This window comes from Petromyzon marinus, chromosome 29 (genome assembly GCF_048934315.1).
Source record: "Petromyzon marinus isolate PM22_M1 ecotype Great Lakes invasive population chromosome 29, UKy_Petmar_22M1.pri1.0, whole genome shotgun sequence".
NCBI lineage: Eukaryota > Metazoa > Chordata > Hyperoartia > Petromyzontiformes > Petromyzontidae > Petromyzon > Petromyzon marinus.
Window position 1 is genome coordinate 5,968,463 of NC_133695.1, and position 20,945 is coordinate 5,989,407.

A 20,945-nucleotide genomic window follows, 5' to 3' on the forward strand; every position below is an offset into this window, starting at 1 on the left:
ATGAATGCGTGAGGCTACGTTTGTAGATTACAGAGTTGGTGTGGCAGGGGGCGGGGAGCGTGCTGGGGGAGCTGGCTGGCGTGGTGACGTTGCTAGCATCACTAGTTTCTAGCATCAACTGCAGTGCAAATCTTTTTTGTTTTGAGGTGGCTCAGTGATTTGGGTGGGCGTGTGTAAAATGATGGTGTCGAACAACGGACCCGGGACACCTTTGTTGCGGCGTTTAAGTCTAGGTTTTGGCTTGCTGTGGTTTTCTTTAGCAAGTTGATGGGTTTTTCAGCCTGGCCACTGGCTGTGTATCCAAGATAAAAATCCTCACCCCCCCCCCCGTCCCCGTGGTATAGCCTTAACAGGCTGTTGGGGAGAAATGATGTTAGCGAGCACCAAATGAAGGTGGGCACGCCACACGAGTGGGTGGGTGACCAACACCACTCCCGCCTGGCTACCTTTGTCTCCCAAGTGTGGTGATGTTTAAACACTGCACCAGATAATCATTTGAGGTGGAGTCAATCTCAAAGAGGCCCGGGACTGGTTCAAATAATTGTCGCTGGTGTTGGCTGTGAGCAAAAAAAATCTAAATTCTGGATGCCAGGTTCGTAGTCCAGCACGCGTTAACCTCCTAGACTTCCGCTCCCCATGTGTGTTTTATGTACGTACGTATAATACACGGTCAAGGTATTTCTTGCTCGCATGAGCATTTAGGTGGTGCTCGTCTCCTGTTTGCCAGTGGTGGAAATGTGAAATACCGCAAGGAAAGAAATGTGGATGGGGGGGGGGATAACTGAACTTTTCTTTTGTTTCTTTGCCACGGACACTTGGCGCCGATTTTTTTCTTTCTTAAAAGCCACAGATTCTTCCAGGAAACTCCTTAAAGGGACGGCTAACCCGTTCCACATGTGAACAAGGCCGCGCTTTCCACGGCGCACTACCAGATCTCCCGTTGTTATTTCTCTCGTGCTCGGATAACATTTTGTTCCTTCAGGGAGAGGGGAGAGGCCTTTGGTACGAATGGATTTCGCTGCAGAGCAGGTGTTGGCCAACGTAAAAAGCTAGTCCTTCGATTACTTTTGAATTGTATAATATAAGAAAAAAAAATAAAAAAAAATTGCGGTGGTGGGGGGCCTTCATCCAGCAGAGTATATTCATCACAGATGGTGAATCTTGCCATGTGGTGTAGTGGTACTAAAGTGCTGCGGCTTGTAATTGGACGGTCGTGAAATCAAATCCCTGGGCTTAGAGGTTGTCTTTGCCCATCCCTAATCCGGAAGTCGCTACAGGAGTTGTGGCTCCGGCCGTAAGACCGTTATCGTCGCCACCATGATGTCACGGCTGTAAACGGGAGTTGATAACTCTGCCCACATTTCGCGTTACCAGGGAAACACTGTGTGTCGACCGGTTCTTTAAGTAATTCAATTCGTGGGTGATTGCAACATTTTTCTTTTATTGATGTGCATTGAACCCACTCTATTACAGCTGGCGGTATTGCACGGTATTTGACGTCCTATTTTCATTGGCGAACTGCACACTTTTTGTATTTTTTCCCTGGGGTAGATTTTATTGTACTGTTATTGTGTAAATTGAACTGTCGAACTGATGGAGCAAGGTCATGCTTTAACCAGTCCTCTGTTGGGACTGCAAATTAACTTTCCTATAAATCAATGAGATCAAGAAAACTAAACAAACAAATAAAAACATTTATTTTTGCCGGGTAAGGCCCACTGAATTATATAGCTCTTTTTCGGAGGCAATTTGGCCACAAATGTTAGCCCAATGACGTGGCTTATGTGGACATTTAGAGCAGCAAAATACTCTAAACACATGTTCATTCTAATTGTGTACAGAAAACTGGAGGAACCGGAGAAATCTATGCGACCGTGGGGAGAGCAACATGCAAACTCCAAATTATACCAGGCGATTGTAGTTAACGTCTCACTTCTGCAATATGGCCAGAGGTGTTGATGCAGCCACGTCTCGCCAACGTTTTCTACCCTCTGGAACAGCTGCGGGATGTGGCGGAGTCAATGCGCTACCTCCCAAGATTGCCCCGACGCTATCTTGTTTTGGACATGTTTGTTTTGTTGTAGTACGGAGTTAGACTGATGGCCTTAATCTAAGTTTTCTTGTGGTTGTTGTTGTTGTTTGACTTGCATCCCACTGGGATTTTTTGCACACAGCGTTGGTGTACGTTGCTTTTTTCAGGAATATTTTGCTGTGTTTTTTCATGGATCTTCGGTTTGCACAGTCACACAGTCACTTTAAGATGTTTTTTTTTTGTTCGTGTTTTTGTTTTTTTGTGGTTACACCCGATTCAAGAGCCGAATGGCTCACAGGGCTATATCAAAATAAATAAACTGAAAAAAAAAACTGAAACTGAAATCTTAGCACCTGGCCGGAGGCCTTCTTCCCCTTGGGTCGCCGGACTCGTGGAGCTCGCTGCAATCCTTGTCTCGGCGATAGGTCTTTACCACCATCCATCCTTACCACATGCCACCCAACACAACCGTTTCTGCCTTCTGCCTACAACACTTCTGTTCCCGACTTTCTGCATCGCTCATCCCGTCTTGCCATGGAATTCCCAGAATCTTTCTCACACACCTGGTGTCACATGGCAGCAACTTTATTTTTTGAGTTTCTTAGTTGGTTTTCTGCTCTCTCTCTCTCCGATCCATGCAGTTATACGGACAGCGCCGTGGATTGTGCTCTCGGCATCTTATTGTGAGACGGCAATCCATTTCCGATCTTTCGCAGAGCGGTGCAAGAGAACGGCCACCAGACAGCGGATATCACAGCGACCACCTGGGCTCCCCTTTCCCAAGTCGCCTCTGGCCCACACAGTGAAGGGGTGGTGGGGGGGGGTAGCACTTTCGCACTCACTCTGCATGGGAGCATGTTCATTGCATTGCCGTCAAACCGATATTTGAATTCTCAGAGCAGGAATTTGGTGAAACGTCGTGTGGAGAACCACTTGTGTGCGGTCATTGGTGACCGGACTAAGACTTCAAACTCTCTCCTGGTTTAATCATCATCACACGTGGCTGAGACCTGGATTAGAACCGATGATGGATGTCAACAGTGCCGGATCGGCCATCCGAGCCACCCGGCCACTTCCAAGAATAATTTTGTTCTGAATCTTTATGCATTGCATCAGCAGCCTTGGTGGTTTGACACCAGTAGGTTATTACTATATTATTAGGCTTGTTTACCTAGCAAAGCCCATCTCAAATGTCTCCTTTAGGAGGATCTTGCCAAGGTTTGGCAGTCAGGGGCCTATGCTGCTGTGCAATCTCAATAGAGTAATTTACAGGTCATATTTCAGTATTGGGATGCATGGTCAATACGAAGTGTATTTGTGTTTTCCCTTTTTACCTAATGGGAGGAACTGGAGAATCCGGAGGAATCCTATGCCAGAGCCAGGTGGAGAACCTACAAACTCCGCACACCACGCGTCTGGAATCGAACCCCCCCAGGCCCTTGTCGCCGCGGGGCACGAGCGGTCGCCACCTGCGCTCGCCCACCCTTTCCTGCCCAAGCGCTTCTCGCGGGCAAGCGAAGAGAGCTCCTGCGTCGTCTCTCCCCTCCCGTGAATATAACCATTTAAAGGGGCCAGCGTCCCTGCAACGACGGCGTGATGTTGCGGTCGTATTTTTAGGTTGACCTATTCATAGCGAGAGCCGCCCTTTTAAATTCCTCTTTTTTTGCAGGCCGCCCCCCCCTCCCCCTCTTCACTAAACATAGCCATTCCGCAAATAAAATACTCGTCGTTTGCATGCCTCGGGCTATAATAAAAGGCGGCTCGGGCGTCCTGTAAACCGGCGCACGGTTAGCAAGTGTTCGAGAGGCTTTGTACTGTACGCGCGCTCCTGGTCCCGTGTCCTCTCTCTCCTCTTCCGCCTTTGTCTCACCCGCCGTGTTGACGATGGGGGGGCGCCCCCCAGAGGTCGATCCCTGCTGCGGAGCGCTGGCCTGCGCATGCTGTTGTGGGTTCGACTCGGAGCCTGACACTGGACATTTCGAGTTTGCATTGCGCGCGCTCTCTCTTCCTCTCTCTTCCTCTCTCTCTTCCCGTGCTCGCGTCCTCTGGGTTGTCCCTCCGTTTTAGAATCGACATGCCTTTTTAGAACATTTGGCCGCTGTAAATATCCACATGATGCGCCACTTTGAGCTATCATTTATGTGACCAGGTTGCTTCTGAAGAAAATAGTTACCTCCTGGGTCCTCCCTGGTAAAATATATATTAAAAAAAGTAGCTTAGTGTGTGACAAAGCAGACTAAAGACGCAGAACACGGACATTGTCATTGCCGTGTGCCGATACTACGACCTGGGAGCGGTGATGCAGTTGGGTGCATTGCACTACAAGCTCGGCAACCCGCGGTCGATTCCCGCTCGCGACCAATAACGGTGGTGAAACATTTTAACAGGTCGTGGACGCCTACATCGTGTGTAATGTAGGTCGACTCGTCCTTTAAATGGGTAACCGGTATTGTGCGTCCGTTTTAACATCGCAGCTGGGAAGATGAAGGCGGCCGAGCTTGCGTTGCGCTGACTGCACCACTCCCTCCTGTGCCGTGCCGGCCTTTTTTAATAGTTGCTCCACCGACACCACCACCACCACCACTCTCCCCAGACGAGTCTGTTAAAGGTTGCTTGCTCTTTGTTGTTTGAGACTCGAGTGCTATTCTGGAGCCGACCACGGTTACGTAAGACGAAGGGCGAGGTGATGGAGAGAGAAATGAGCCTGCGGTTGAGGCGGTCTGTTATTTTTTTTTTTAACCAACGTAGCTCTCCGGGAGAGTGCCCCCGCGGCACGCCGTCGGAATTCCGTTGAATGCCACCCGTAGGCAACGCCCCGATACAGACTGAGAGAGAAAGGAGAGAGCATAGTGTGGGGGTTTTGGCCAAATGTTGAATTATAAATATTTCCACAGGGTTCGATGTACGTCTCTTACGTTCTTTTTTTTCCCCTCCCATTTTTTTTCTCTCCTCCCCCCGTTTTCAAGCGTTGCATCTCTTCTAGATTTGAAGCTTTCGCGACTGCTAGGATCCATACTCTTTGGTTCCATTGGGTAAAGTCACGTTGCATCGTCCGTACAATGTCGGCGACGGAGTTTCTGCTCCTGAGCTCCCCACCGAGCTCGCGCTGCACGTTTACACCACTTTTTGTGATCGCTGAGTAGCTCGGGAAGACGATGCCTTAAAACCACATCTGCAGTCCCGTTCACGAGGCCACTTAATCCACACTAGGTGTGCCATCGTGAACCCCCCCCCCCCCGTCTCGGATATAAAGTGCTGCCCTCTACCATGTGTGGACCCCTAGGTCAATGGAAAGATCTTGAAGGTAGCTCTGTGATATCTGCTTCCATTCGACCCTTCTCCAAGAGCTCCAGTTTTATTATTGGACACGATATAGCTGCCATTTGCGACGACGTCATCACGGCGCTTTGCCAGGTTGGGTGCACTTTGAGGCCACGTGACGTTTGTCTGTGGCTTGCCGGCAGTAGGCCAAGGGACGCACCCAGGTCTCATTTGGATGACTGAGATGTCATGATATGAAGTGTGTGTATAGCGCATTGATCCCGTGATGGGCGCCATCCCTCAGGCTTGGACTGGGAATCTCAGCAGTGGCTCCGTCTCCATCGCTGCCACGACAAAACCCGCTCTAATCCACGATGCCACCGTGGCAATCGAGTTTTGCAGCTCGATGGAAGTGTGCCGGCGGGTGACGATGCTCGTCGCGCTTAAAAACCAAGCATTTTTTTTTTCAGATTTGTCCATAGCGTCGTATGTTAGGGAACCAAATGACACTAACTGGGATTTTTCGAGCGATTGGCTACATACGGTGCAAAAAAAGTTCTACATGCGTACCTACAAATGAGATGGCAAGTCCTTGTAATGACACTGACGGGTTGGACGACGAGGCCATACCGATGACGCTGACGGCGCGCAAGTGGCACCCGTACAGAGGAGACCCAGACGGTAACCAAAGTGAGACCCCCTCCCCCCCCTCCCGCTGGTATCGACGACTTTCCCACAGAACGGCGATCTTGAATCGCAACGCCGAATCGAGGGTCGTCGCGGGTGATGTGTGCGTGCGTGGCGAATCGTCACACGAGGCCGTATTGGACGGCCGCGGGGGCTGGGATTGGCTCCAGAGTAAATAGTTTTGTTCCTCGCGTAAAGCCGTGTGCGCAAAAGGGGGGGGGGGGGGAGGTTGGGGGCAAAATATTCCGTCGCCGTAGGATTTTTACCGTTTGGAAATCTCTTGCGGCAACATCCTGTTATCATCCAAGGGGGTGGGGGTAGGCGTGTACAATTTGTGCCAGAGAGCAGCACGCACGCGTACACAAATTGGCAGCGTGTCGTTTTGAGCTCTCCAAAACGATATATACAGCTTTCAAATGCACGTGCTTTATTTTGATGCACTTTTCATTCTTGAGAGGTGTATTGTGGCTGTCGTTGTCGTGTGATGCAATGTTTTTATTATTGTGGCGTGCCGTGTTGCGAGGGGGTGCGGTGGGTAATACTATAAAAAAAAACTAAACTATTGCATTTTACCAGGTAAGGCCCACTTGAGCTATGCAGCTCTTTTCATTCAGAAGCGACCTGGCCACAAATGATCGCCCTAAATAAAGCGGCTTAGGTGCACATTTATCGCAGCCAAATACTCTCTAATGCATGTTTCTAACCGTGGAGGGGGAAAAAAACTAGAGGGCCTGGTGAAAAATCAACGTGACCACGGAGGGAGCACACTCGGGCGTCAGGCTTGGGATCGAACCCACAACCTGCTGTATACCAGGCGCTGTAGTTAACGTCTCGCCACCGAGCGAACAGTTTAACGAATTTCATTTTTACAACCCAAAGCATGAGGGCAGTTTCCTATTCCCAGCGTTTTGATTGAAAGTGTTTAGTTTTTTTACTGTCGCATTTGCTCGTGTTTGTTCGGTCTCGTTTGTATCTATTTTGTGTACTCCTTTAGCCTAAAACACAACGTTGGCTTCTCTTCAGGTGTGGCTGTGGTAGAGCGAGCGGAAGGCAGCGGAGTTGACGTCCCAGATGGGGCGAATTAAAAACTCCACCCCCCATCATCCCTCCATGGCTATTTTTTAAAATCTAAACATCTCTGTTCGTATCCATTGCACGCAATGGGTTCAGTTGACCGCCCCCTCGGCCACTGGAGGTATTCACAACAATGCATTGGCAAATGTTTCCTTGGGCCAATGGAACAAGTGAGGTAGAAATAGGGCCGTTTCAACGTAGATTTCAAATTTATTTAACTTTTGGCGGGGGGGATGCCCCCCACCCCCCTTTACGCATTGACCAGCGTGGTGGAACATGGTCTTGTTGGGAGGCCTTCACCCATTGGTCGATTGACAGTGGCTGCTCAGAATAATAATAATTACTTTTATATATAATATTTAAATGGCCAACGCTGTTATGCCATCCCAACCCGAAATTCCACAGCTCCTCTGCCGCCCAGAAATAATTCCAGGAAGCGTTTTTTGTTACGTGGGCTGATGTAAAATAAAGTAATAAAACAAAAAGTGAAAATTTTGCAAGTAAAAATAACAAAAACACAAAACGTTCCGTTGCAGCCGGCACGCGCAAGTCCCCATCGTCGTCATCGGCACCGCCGGTTCAATTGTTCCCGTGCCGGGGGGGGGGGGGGGGCTCCTTGATAACAAAGGGGGGAAGGTGTTCCCCGCTCAGACCGACTCTTGGCCCGGGACTATTGGCTCGGGAATACTCGAGGATTCGCGATCGCCCAGAGATGGATTAACGTACTCACCCCACCCCTCCTGCCCCTCCCCACCCCGTGGCTCAGGCCTCCCCCAGCAGTCCTGGGCTTGCCTCTTGATGATGACGACGGCGACGTGAGACTGGTGGTGGTGGTGTTCACTGGTTGATGGTGGTGGCTCCAATCGGGAAGGGTTAATCGCCTCCCCTGTTGCCCACCCGCCCAGCAACCCTCGCCACCTGAGGTGGTCTTAGTCCTCACCTCCCCCCACCCACCGCACACCCCTGGCCCAAAGGTGTTGTGACCAGGAGATGTCAGCAGTCCATTAAGTCTGTTCGTGAACCTGGCTGTGTAACCACCTCGTTTCCAGCCACCTCCTTCCTGATGACGTCTCCAACACGTTCCTTGCTGTACAGCGTTCACTTAAATTCTGCGTTCGTTTAGGAACGAGGGGGGGTGGTTGGCGGTAGGAGTGAGGCGACCGCTAGACCGTTCACAGCACGCGACTAGCCGCAGCGTTCGCTTGGCGTCGTTGAAACTTTCCGCGAATCGTTCTCTAACTTTTTTATTGTTGTATTTAAGATTTTTATTTGGCCAAAAAGTGGTGTTGGGGGGGGGGGGGTCTTCTCTTACCGTGATTTCCTATATGCCGATTTTAAGGGCCCCCATCTGGATTGTAAAAAAAACAATGATTCACCTCCCCCCGACCTAAGTCGCATTTTTCTGTGGTTTTTGGTTTTCCTGTTTTGAGGGTTTGAGAATTGCAATGGAGTCTGCACTTCAAGTTCAAATTGTGCGTGTCCCTCGCTGGCGTCCTTGGCCGCCTCCCAAAGTCTCGCTACGTCCTCTGGAATCCTGACGCGTTACTCTCCCCCCCCCCCCACCTCCTTGCCATCTCATTTTCATTTGTGGAGGGCGAGAGTGGCGAGCCTGAGATTCCTTTACACGTGTCTGTCCATTGTAGGATTTTGAGTGGGGCTCTCGTTGACCAATGGATTCACCCTCCTGCCCCTCCCCACCCCTCCTGCCCCTCCCCACCGTGGCTCGTGCCTTCCCAAGCGTTCCTGGGCTTGCCGATGACGATGATAATGACGACGACGATGTGAGTGGCTTGCAAGGGGTGGGGGGAGGTTGAGAGGAGAGCATATAAGCAGTGCAGGGCCAATGAGCTGCAGTATCAGGTCCTACAGGGTTTTGTTTTTTTATTAATTTTGAACTGCTCAATCGCAGTCTTCCAAAACGTCTGGCCATTTTGGAAGAGGAGGCCAAACCTCTACTCTCTCCTCACAGGGGCTCTAAAACTCCCTTCTCCTGGTCTAAACTTCGAACGTCTGCATTGAATGGGAACTGCAGCAAATGCCGGCTCCTCCTCTGATATCCCATCTGGCATCCTCGGCTCTAGCGTCTTGAGCCAGGGGGGCAATTCCCAATGAATCCCGAGAATGCCGAGCCACCCGGCGCCAGCTCCCACCTCTCCCTCCCACCCCCTGCCTCGCGCAGCAGCACTGCTCTCGCCGCTTCCCACCAGCCAAGCCCTTTGCGCCAACCTTCGCTCCTCGCTGCCTCCCGCACGCCCCCCCCCCCCCTCCCCCCCCCCCGGCCCCCGAACCCGGCAGTCTTTTCCACCGAATCCATGAGTTCGACCTTTACTCGGCGCTGGGCCAGGGTGCATCCCTAACCTAGGTGCGTGATGGTGCGTTGATTTTCAAGTCTGGTGATGACGGTTCGTGCATCGTCTGTTTTGTGGTAATTGGGGAGAAAGTAAGCGTAGTGCTCTGCCCATGCTGGACGTCTGTGCAAATAAAGCTTCATAGCTCATGGTATTCCTGCTCCAGTCTAAAATAAAGATGCTGTTTTGTGAAGCGGGGTTGGGGGGGGGTCCTGCTCGCAGCTAACGCCAATTAATTCCTTGCACTGGGCCCCATGGCAACCACGCTAGGCCAATGTTAGAGCGCTAGGTGAGTAATACTTACGGTACACGAGACGGTGCAAGCAAGAAGTACCAACAAACTAGGTGTGCCCTCCGTAGCAATCGACCCAGATGGATAACGGGCTTTTTACAAACGAAATGGTATTACGCCACGCGACCAAGAAATGACGGCAATAGGATTCAAGGACTCGCACCCGAATCTTCGAGACAATTCGTGGAATCGCCGAGTAGCGTGGGAGGGGAGGTGAATTTGCGTCTCGCTCGGCTAACGCAGAGCCCATGCGCTGCACAAAAACGAAACTCGCTCCACATCTGCAAACGGTTTTTGTCTCCCCCCCCCCCCCTCCCGCACCCCACTCTCTCGCTCTCTCGCTCCCTCTCCCATCGGCATTTTTTGGCAATGCCGCCGTTTCCGCCCGGCCTCTTGTCAGATGCAAAAAAAAGAAATGGGAGCTGTGTGTTTTGTGGTTCTGGGGTAGGGGCAGGAGGAGGAGAGATGATGATGTTGATGGGAGGGTTGGTGGTGAAGGGAGCCCAGAGGTGTTACTGTTGGGTGAGCGCAAGTCGGAAAAAACCGTCACACGTCATTAACGCTGCCCTCTGCCTTTTATGATTAAAAAAAGTTTATCCAGTTTATCCAAACCTTCCTGCATGAATTTGAATTGAAGCTACTCTCGGCCACCTGTAGGGGCAAGCATGGTCATGCGGACGTTAAAGATGCCATGACATTTGTTTAGATAAAGTGTAGTAGGCTATGTGTGCTGGCGTTGCGGTGTAGATTTGCTATATTTGGAAAAAAATAAATCGCTTGATTGAAAACCAATAACATCCCCTGCCGGCAGACTAATGCCCGCTTGCAGGCCAATGTTGCGTTGCCTTGTGCCGCACGGGATGCCTGCCATGAGGTGAGGTGTCCCTCTAGGCTAAAACGAGAGTCGATACAGTTAGGCATTGGACCGTTGAGTTGAACGGCACTTTGAAATTCTGGGGAATTTTGCGGGGGCAGTGAAGTGCCCTGTATATGCATATTTATATTAATCAAATGTAAAAAAATGAATCAATGTCCATGGAGAAATAATTAACAATAAATGAGCCAACTCGCCTCGTTCACATCTGGTAGGGAGGGGGGGGGGGGCGGGTAAGCGAGAGGTTTTGACGGAACAAAACCTTGCCTTCACGCCGAGCTGCTGGCTCGCATTGGAGATGCAGGGGGGGGGGGGGCTGTCTCCCCTCCCCCTCGATGGCCCCTGCCACCCAGTGATGGATGGAAAATCTCACAAGGCTCTCTTTTTGAAGCGTACCTTGCCAAAGGTCGTCGTGTGCCGAGGCACTCGCACTCCGCGGGCCGAATTAATATTCGTAATAATGAATTGCACTTTGGAATAACGAAGAGGAACTCGTGAATTGGAGAACGTGCTCACGTTAATAAAATTGCTAAACTATAAGCATTTTTTTTTTCACCAGGCAAGGCCCACTCTGCCATATAGTTTTTTTTCAGACACGACCTGACCACAAATTATAATGCACCGAAGTGGCTTATGTGGAAATGCTCTAAACGCATGTTGATTCTAAATGTGAGAAATCCACGCCACCGCATGGAGAACATGCAAACTCCAAATATACAGGCATTGGGGTCGAGACCAAACTCACGACCTCCTGTATACCACGTGAGGTACTTGACGTCTCACCACCATGGCACTACAAGTGGCAAAATTTGGATTGTTGGGAAAGGTGGACTTGGGCAGGACCCGTCATGGCCAGAAGGGATGATGTATGGACAAGACTAATAACGGAGTGGCAGCCAAGGAATGTCGAACTCCTGGTGAGAGGGACGTCTATCGAGGAGGAGCGGTGAAATCTGCTCATGTGCAGTTGCTGGATGAATTGTTGCATGGCATTATTGTGATGTGCATGATGGCGGTATGAGGAGGCCTTAATCTATCGGTGGATTGATCATGGCATGATTATGATGCTCATGAATAACAGCTAGTACGGTTTTAAGTTATCGGTTACGGAATAGGTCTCTTCGGGGCACAATGCACGAGATGACATAAACGTACGAAAGATCGCATGTACACCTCCTGAGGCTTCCACGTGCGGTTGTAGTTCGGCATTTGTTTTTCAGGTTGTGGTATTTTCGTTTTATGATTTATTTTTTTCCGACAATCCCCGACATTCAGAATTTCTCCTCCACGGTATCTATGCCGCAGCCTGCACCTCTAAGCGGCTTTCAAGTGGATGCACGACCCACGAGTTGAAAACCCGCTGCATTGTTGCACGCACTGTTTTTTTAACCAAATCTAAATAAAAGTAACGTATATCGATTCGTGATTTTTTTTCGGTTTGGGCTTCGAAACGATCTGGCCCAATTTCTGTAACACCCTTCACCACCGGACCCGTAGGCAAACAAATTGCATTGTCCACGTGTTTAATTCGTATCTAAAGTTGCTTACATTTTGGTTGCGGGAATTGGCCCATTGTTTAAGTGGCTGTACACAACCACCGATATTAATGCCTTTGCCTCTAGTCGAGTGGCTAGCCCAGAAATCGATTCCGTCTCATAATAGTGCTTTCCCAAACCCACGTGTAAAAAAAAAAAATATTCCTGACGGCTCGTGAATACGTTACTGTGCAAGGAGGCTCTGAGTGGCGCGGTCTCTGCCGTCCCACGGTGGAATTTGTCGCTCGAGTGGGGTCTGTGCACTCCCCCCACTAACGGCTCGTTGGCTGTGCAGGAGCACGGGGTATCGCGCGGCGGTCACAGATGCCTCGGGGCTTTGTGCGCTCCCCCCCCACGTTCCCGTTCTCTCGCGCGAAATCCGGAGCCTGGCAGGCCCTTGACTATAACCAGACCGCGGTGGTGGTTTTTTTCTTCCCATTATCGATGTCACCGTCCAGCGACGGTTGTGGTTATTCGTAACTCATTTTCTGTCGTCGGCACGAATCTGAGTGCAGAGAGGGAGCGCTTTTTTTATTAAGGCGGTGGGGGGGGGACGCTCTGTCTGGCCCCTGTCCGCCTCACTTTTCTCGGCCTACTAGGAATGAGCCCTTGGCATTTAGCGCACGTATATCAAGGTGCGAATTTCGCGGGCGAGATAGTAGCAGCAAAAGAGCGATGAGGAGGAGACGCCTATAAAATGATGCTGCTAAATCCACTCGTGACCCGGTGAAAGCAGGATCGTCTGATAATGACAAGCCAATTAAACCACTTGGGCATTATCGCACACGTGAAAATGCCATTGCAACGTTGGAGTTTTATGTTTTTACCGTTGTCCGTGCACGTGTCCCTGTGCTCATATTTTGTTAGCTTTTTTGTCCCGGTTATTAGCGCATAGGGCGTTTGCCGTGCCATCATGTTTGTGTTTTTACGTGCTCGCTGCCCACCTGAATAGATGTTCTCTAATATCACGGTTTGCCCTGAGTGGAGCCAGGCTTGAAATAATGATGTGTACAGACGTGAGCCAGTGGGGGGCAGACGGTGTGTGCTACCACCAGGTTGTTTGTACGCGAGGTGTTTGTGCTGCGGGGCTGGCTGGGTAGGGCAGAGGTAGTGTAGCGGTTAGCGGGCTGAGATACGAACCTGAGGGTTCGATTCCTGCTCACGGCCAACACCAGGTGACATATTTTACGTGAACTGTTCCTGAGCCTCCCTTAGGTCGACTCTGCCTCATGATTACCTGGCGTGGTGTAAAACTAAAAATTACCACGAGGGAGACAAAGGCGGCCGGGCGTGGTGCTGGCCACCCACCCCCTCGTGTGCCGTGCCGGCCTTCATCGGAGCTCGCTAACAGCACTTGCCCCAACAGTCTGTTTATGCTGTATGGGTGTTCTTTGTCTGTTGTATTTGGCTGGTAGGGTCTAAGATGGCACGAGGGTGATGTAAGCTGCTGGTGCTGCTGAAAGATTTCTGATTTGGGAAAGAGGCCAGAAACCACTTGTACATTGTCAAAAGATTTCCATTTCACCTCCAGTATTTGTTTTTTTTAATGACTATGTACATATAGGAGCGTGGCAAATGAGGGAATGGTGGTAGCACATTGTTGCCAGGCTACACACACACGCTCCGCCAAACTAGGATGAGCTTGTGTGCGTGTCTTGTGTAGTGTTTGTGTACGTTGGCGGACACACGAAGTTTAATGTTTCGTGTCACTGCCCAAGTTTATGCGCGTGAACGTTGCCGTGTGTCGTCGTGGTTGCCGCGCTGCACCTACGAACCCGGTGACCCAGAGTTCAATTCCCGCTTACGGTCGAGATCGACTCTGCCTCGACTCTCAAATGAGTACCTGGGGCGGTGTGTGTGTGTAAAATATCAGCACCTGGAGAGACGAAGGCGGCCAGGCATGGTTGCTGGCTGCCTACCCATTGACGACCTTCATAGCTGCCTGCTAACGGCACTTGCCCCAATGGTCTGTTAAGGCTACACGGGGGGGGGGTGGTCTCTTTGTCTTTGTGCGTGTGCCTGTTTCCGTGCATACGAGTGTACGCTCACGTTTCCACGTTTCACTTGTGTGAAGGCGAACCCCATCGAGTGCTTTGTTGATGAGGTTGTGTAGGAGGGGTGGGTGGGTGGGGGGGGTGCTGTTGACAGAAAATTGCGATGTGCACCAGGAAAGACAAAGGATTATTTAGCAAGTGTGTCCTTAACTAAAAGTGGTGATGCATAATATAACGGTGTGGGATGTGCAGCGGGGGGATGGGGGAGAGCCTGCCCCCCCCACCCCCCCCCAGAAGTGGTATGGCGATCACTCACCACTGGTGTTCGCCGTGGTTTGGGAGTCAAATGTGGGTCACGTGGGTTAAGGGGGCAGTGTGCTCAACCATAGCAGCAGCACCACTCCTGCAGTGTCCTCGTGCAGGCAGAGATTTATTCTTGAGTCGCCACAAATTGATTGATCGAATTCCATTTAAAAAATGTAATCTGATTCCAGTGTTGGTTCAACAGGTGAGGTTTAGATTCGAATCTTCCGTGACTGCAGGAATGACTCTTAGGTTCTTTCGGTAAAGTCACGTGGAAAGACATTAAATAATAATAGAATACGACGTTTCGATTGCAACACAAGCAACCATCGGGTACAAATAAATGAGAACTAACATGGTAAACTCATTCATTTGTACCTGATGACGGTTGCTTGTGTTGCAATCGAAACATCGTATTCTATTATTATTTAATTTCTTTCTACGTGACTTTACTGAAAGGTTTATTGTATTGCCGCAAATGGTCAGTTGCCTACAACACGTACAAATTCAAATGTACAATTTAATATGCATCGTCGGTGAATCTGTTGTTACACCAGTAATGCCTAGTACACACCAGGAATTTCACAATTTATAACCGTTCATAACGTGCCTTGTAATGACCACCTATGTGGAAGTAGGACTGTCTAAAGATTGCTGCCCACGTCTGTCTCTCTCTCTCTCTCTCGCAAACGCACGCGACCACACTCCTCATATGCGCGTACCCGCACCCACGCCATGCACCTACATACCCATCCCACCTACCTGCAAATGCCCACCCACATACCTGCGTGCACGCATCCAACCGCCCATGAACGCACATTCACACCCGCCCACGCATCCACCCACCCACAAACCCACCCACTCGCACGCCGACTCCTCGCCACATGCGCTCGCTCGACCCCCCTCCCCCCCCATCCCCCCCCAACGCACGCACCACTCGCCCGCCTACTGGCACCGGCGCGCGCTCAGCCTGCGTGAGCCAGTGGTGGCAGGAGCCCAAGGAGAAGGCGCTGGCGCTGCTGCTGACCCACTTCCCGCTGCTCAAGCCGCGCAACGCCGAGGCGAAGGCCGAGTACATGAAGCTGCTGCCGGGGGTGCTGGCGCACGCCATCGAGAGCGGGCACCGCGTCGAGGAGAGCCGCCAGCTGCTCTCCTTCGCGCTCATCCACCCGGCCGTCTCGCTCGAGGACCGGGGCTCGCTCGCCGGCTGGTTCTCGCACCTCGAGGAGCGGGTGGCCGTGCCGGGGCCCGCGACGCCGTACAGCGGCGGGAGCGGTGGCAGCGGCGGTGGGAGTGGACACGATCATCCCGCGGTAAGTTCGCTTGTGGGTTTCCGGTTGCACGGGTCCATCCAGCCCCCCCCCCGGGGGTGGTGGTTAAACTCGCCCCGCTTCCCAGTGACAAATTTGCGTTTGTGCACCACCACCGTCAACGTAGCAGTGTACCGCCAAATAATTGCTCCAATAATTTACTGTAGTTTCACGCGGCTGTACGTATCTCTCAGTCGACGGCGCCAAGCTTCCCCTTCGAGCCGCACCACCAGAGGCAAAGCTCGGGTGGCAGCAAACTCAACGGGTGGCAGCAGCAGCAGAGAGAGTTCAGCGGCGGCTGGCAGGACCACGGCGGGCTCGGTGAGAACGGGCATCACCAGGCTGCGCCGGGAACCAACTCCCCGTCGTACAACAGCCTGGGCATCAACACCACCAACCCCGGTGAGCACACCACGTGGCTGTCGGAGCATAAGCGGAGCCGCTGATGTTGCCGTGTCGAGACGCGGGTTTGAAATCGTTTCGACTGTCACCAGAGTGCTATGGTTTCATTGTGTGCATGTCCAAGGGGAGCAGTTGTAGTGGTTAGCGCGCCGCCCTATGAACCCGGCGACCCGAGTTAAATTCCCGCTCACGGCCTACACCAGTGACGATTATCTGAACCTGTCCTGGGCCTCCCTTAGGTCGACTCGGCCTAAAAAGAGTACCTAGAGCACTTTCTCAAAGTCTGTTAAGGCTAAACAGGGGGGTCTTTGTGTGTGCATCCCAGCTCTGTCGGGACAGACCCAGCACGGCTCCCTGAAGCGCTCCGTGTCGCTCACCCCGCCCATCTCCCTGTCCACCGTGGGCCTCTCCAACGAGTGGCTCTCCCACGAAGACCTCCGGCCTCCGCGCTCAACCGGCAGCGGCGTCTCTCCCTCCACCACCATCTCCTCCTCCTCCTCCACGCAGCAGCACTACGTCTCCTCCGACCAACACCACCACTCCCTGCCGCACCACCACCATCACCACCACCACCACCATGGGCCTCCGCCTCCGCCTCCTCCTCTGCCGCTGCCGCACGGCCACGGCCACCACGCGCCGCTCTCCCCGCAGAGCAGCGTGGCGTCGTCGGGCAGCGGAGGTAGCGAGCACCCGGAGGATTTGATCCTCCTGCCGGGGGCATCGAACAGGAACACGTTCCACGAGGAGGGCACGGGCATGAGGGGTGAGAGCGCGGGCACGCACGGTTTTCCGCTGAACCACGCGCTGTGGACTGCTTTGGGAGGTTTGGAATGAAATGGTTGGTTAAGTGGATCTTGTTGGTGTGTGTGTATGCACGTTGAACTTCTTTTTCACCCTATGTAGCCAACTTATAATCGGAGGTGGTCGTGGGGGGGGGAAGGACCACAAACTAAAAAAAAGTTATGGCACGGAGGAGGCACGCGCGGGGTACTTGATGCCTCCGACTGAGCCGGCATCACTGAGAATCCCGAGGTCCGGGGTTTCTTTTTGGCCGTCCGTGGTTTGTACGTCCTACGGGTTCACGTGAGACCCTTGCTGACACTTGGTCCCCTGCGCTGACCATGTTTGCAGCGATCTTGGCCAGGTGGCTCGGAGAATTAGAGCGCTTGGGCCGTCACCGCGGAGAGATCCAAGATTCGAATCTGGGTTTTGTTGTCCTTCCCCCGCACCTCCGATTAGCACAGTTGGCTACGTACGGTGCAAAAGAAGTTCTACATGTTAACTACCTCGTCTGATATACAGGAAGTCATGAGTTAAATCCCGACCCTGATGTCTCCCCGTGGTTGCGTGGATTTTTCTCCCGGTTCTTCTGGTTTTTCCCATTTTTAGAAATGTTCGTTTTAAGTATTTGGCTGCTCTAAATTTTCCCAATGATAAGCCGCTTGATTGAGCTATCATTTGTGTGGCCAGGTCGCTTCTGAATAAAGAGCTATATAGCTCGGTGGGCATTACCTGGCAAAATAAAATGGTTCGGTTTTAAATTTTGTGTGCTTCGTAGGGACTCCCGAATTGTCGGCCGTATGGTGTCCCCCTGTTTCTTTTGCCGCAGACGTTCCCGCCTGGCTCAAGAGCCTGAGGCTCCACAAGTACGCGAGCCTCTTCTCTCAGCTCAACTACGACGAGATGATGGCCTTGTCCGAACAGCAACTCGAGTGCCAGGTGAGTTTATTTTCTGTATTTACTGCGGTCTGGTGGGGCGGTTGGGGTGGAGAAGTTACTGGCGCTTGTTTTCTGTGTCGATGTTCCCGTCCATGGGGATTTCTTTGTTTTTATCGTTGAGTTTCCGCAGGGCCACGAGCGTAATACAGAGTGAGAATTTGGTGCCCATTCCTGCCATCTGATGTACCCCGCCCGCTACCCACAATCCCACGTGTGTCGGCTAAGCCCACCCTTTGGCCCTGATGCTTATGAAATGTGCAACAACAAAAAATAACAAACTGTGTGGCGGTGAAAGGACAAAGGGCATGAAACTTAATGGGAAGTGTCGCTTTTAATATCGCTTGTCATGCTCGCGATACGTGCATCAGTCCACAAGTGTAAAGAAAGGATTTTTTAAAATTCTACATCTGTGTGCGAGACTGAAAGAGGCTTGGACAAGTTGCAGGTTGGGCGTCATTTAAACCGTTAGTAGAAATGTGGGCTTTGGCAGTAACTCGTCATTGACCACAATCTTAAACATATAATCGAATCACGACCCTGGGCAGGGATGCCCTTTGTCTTTTTGGCTTTTTACCCAGACAGAAGCCTCGACCAGCTTTCGTCTTTTTGAAATTGAATAGTGTCAATCTCCGTTCGCTTGACTTGGATGCTAGCGGGCTGAGTGCGCCACCTAGTGGCGATCTTTAGAACTGACTGAAATTGCGTTCGCTTGAATGAAGCGGCAGGAATTGCCATTTTCAACCGTCAAAGAATTCCCCCCTCCCCCATTCATTCCATGGTAAAACTGGCAGATCACCCCCGGAGGTGCACTACCCTCGCCCTTGTGAGAGTTCCCCGAGACTCGTAGCTGCCGTCCCTGTGGCTCGCTGTCATCGTTGGTGCTGGGCCCTGGCTGCTTTGTCTTCCCCATGTTTCCCTCCCCGGAACTGCTGCCTTTTCCCCCAACGGCCCAACTTTCTTACCTCCTCCCATATTTATAAAGAGTCTTGAGGTTGAAAATGTAAAATTGTTGCCGCCGCCTTTCCACGAGGAGTCCCCTGCGTGTTGCGGTCTTTAGCACGGTTGGCTACGTATGGTGCGAAAGGGAAGATCGACCAACATACGTGTAACGTACATTGCAGAACGTGACGAAAGGAGCGCGGCACAAGATCGTTCTCAGCATACAGAAACTCAAGGAGCGGCAGAACACACTGCGGGCGCTGGAGAGGGTATGTTTGTTGCCCACGTGTGTGTTCGTGCCAGCTGGCGCTCCCGTTCGCTTTTTTTTTTTTTGCCGGAAGACCGCGAAACCGGTCTGGGAGACTCGCGTAGAATCGGCCCATTGAGTCGCCGCGTGACGCGCCTGTCGGTGATGCCGTGGTGCTGCCGACAGGATGTGGACGACTTGGCCCCTGCCTTGACGCATTCCTGCAGCAGGATATGATTTTGTATTCTGGGCAAACAAACGTGTCTACCAGTTTTTAAAAAGTCTGCCCTCTCATCCTTTCCACCTTTCGGCCACCCACCCATTGATTAATTTATCTGTCATTTGCCTGCCCTTCCATCAACATACCAGTCCATTCACCACTTTACCCACTCAACCATCCACCAATCTTCCCCGTCAGCCTGTCCCACCCATGGTGCGTTTTAGCTGGCGTCCACTATTTTAGGGCAGTGATTCGGCCCAGCAGTAGCGAGTTTGCCTCTCTTTGCAGAGGTTTACAGTTCGAATCCAGTGGCCTCCCTGAGTTTTAATACTGTGCTATCAGCTTCACAGTCGATGGTCGGCTACGTACGGTGCGAAAAGTTCTATATCCATGAAGGTCTGCGATATAATTCGCAAGAGTCGGACGTTGTGCTGGCGTGCGAGGGTAGCAAATTGCCCACGAATGAATCGATGAGGATTATACACGCACAGCAATTGTCGCCCCTTACTGAGAACATTTGGCAGGGGGGGACCCTCTTGGGGGAAAAAACGTCGTGAGACTCTGCGAGGCCTTCCTAAGTAAGCGAGCGGAATTAATACAAATAATCGTAGTAACGATAACAACCACGCTTTGTATATCTGCGTATTGGCAGGAGGTTCTGGAGACTGGAAACTTGCGTAACGCGCTGTCGGAGCTGCACCAGACGATTGTCACGCCGATCCAGCCGTTCAGGCCACACCGTCCCGACCAGGGGCCCGGCACGGCTGGCAGCCCCCCTTCCGTGGAACCGCCTGGTGACGGCAAAGAGGTGGGCGCTGTGGTGGAGGTGGGCGCTGTGGTGGAGGTGGGCGCTGTGGTGGAGGTGGGCGCTGTGGTGGAGGTGGGCGCTGTGGTGGAGGTGGGCGCTGTGGTGGAGGTGGGCGCTGTGGTGGAGGTGGGCGCTGTGGTGGAGGTGGGCGCTGTGGTGGAGGTGGGCGCTGTGGTGGAGGTGGGCGCTGTGGTGGAGGTGGGCGCTGTGGTGGAGGTGGGCGCTGTGGTGGAGGTGGGCGCTGTGGTGGAGGTGGGCGCTGTGGTGGAGGTGGGCGCTGTGGTGGAGGTGGGCGCTGTGGTGGAGGTGGGCGCTGTGGTGGAGGTGGGCGCTGTGGTGGAGGTGGGCGCTGTGGTGGAGGTGGGCGCTGTGGTGGAGGTGGGCGCTGTGGTGGAGGTGGGCGCTGTGGTGGAGGTGGGCGCTGTGGTGGAGGTGGGCGCTGTGGTGGAGGTGGGCGCTGTGGTGGAGGTGGGCGCTGTGGTGGAGGTGGGCGCTGTGGTGGAGGTGGGCGCTGTGGTGGAGGTGGGCGCTGTGGTGGAGGTGGGCGCTGTGGTGGAGGTGGGCGCTGTGGTGGAGGTGGGCGCTGTGGTGGAGGTGGGCGCTGTGGTGGAGGTGGGCGCTGTGGTGGAGGTGGGCGCTGTGGTGGAGGTGGGCGCTGTGGTGGAGGTGGGCGCTGTGGTGGAGGTGGGCGCTGTGGTGGAGGTGGGCGCTGTGGTGGAGGTGGGCGCTGTGGTGGAGGTGGGCGCTGTGGTGGAGGTGGGCGCTGTGGTGGAGGTGGGCGCTGTGGTGGAGGTGGGCGGCTGTGAATTATACGACTGGGTGACGTTAACATTTCAAAACCGTTCGTGCGTCTTGGTGGATTGCAGTTCCTTTGACTCTCAGATCTCATTAAACTTTCAC

At 52.5% G+C, this 20,945-nt stretch overlaps 1 protein-coding gene across 1 annotated transcript in view; it reads left to right on the plus strand.

Annotated features, from left to right (window-relative positions):
* LOC116947298 (protein Smaug homolog 1-like) overlaps positions 1 to 20,945 on the plus strand; it is a 57,678-nt gene that overhangs the window by 22,782 nt on the left and 13,951 nt on the right. The window contains exons 3-8 of the mRNA XM_076070504.1: positions 15,370 to 15,713; positions 15,905 to 16,112; positions 16,438 to 16,875; positions 17,722 to 17,831; positions 18,953 to 19,039; positions 19,890 to 20,045. Of these exons, the coding sequence (XP_075926619.1) occupies positions 15,370 to 15,713; positions 15,905 to 16,112; positions 16,438 to 16,875; positions 17,722 to 17,831; positions 18,953 to 19,039; positions 19,890 to 20,045 (1,343 nt within the window). The remainder of the gene's footprint in view (positions 1 to 15,369; positions 15,714 to 15,904; positions 16,113 to 16,437; positions 16,876 to 17,721; positions 17,832 to 18,952; positions 19,040 to 19,889; positions 20,046 to 20,945) is intronic.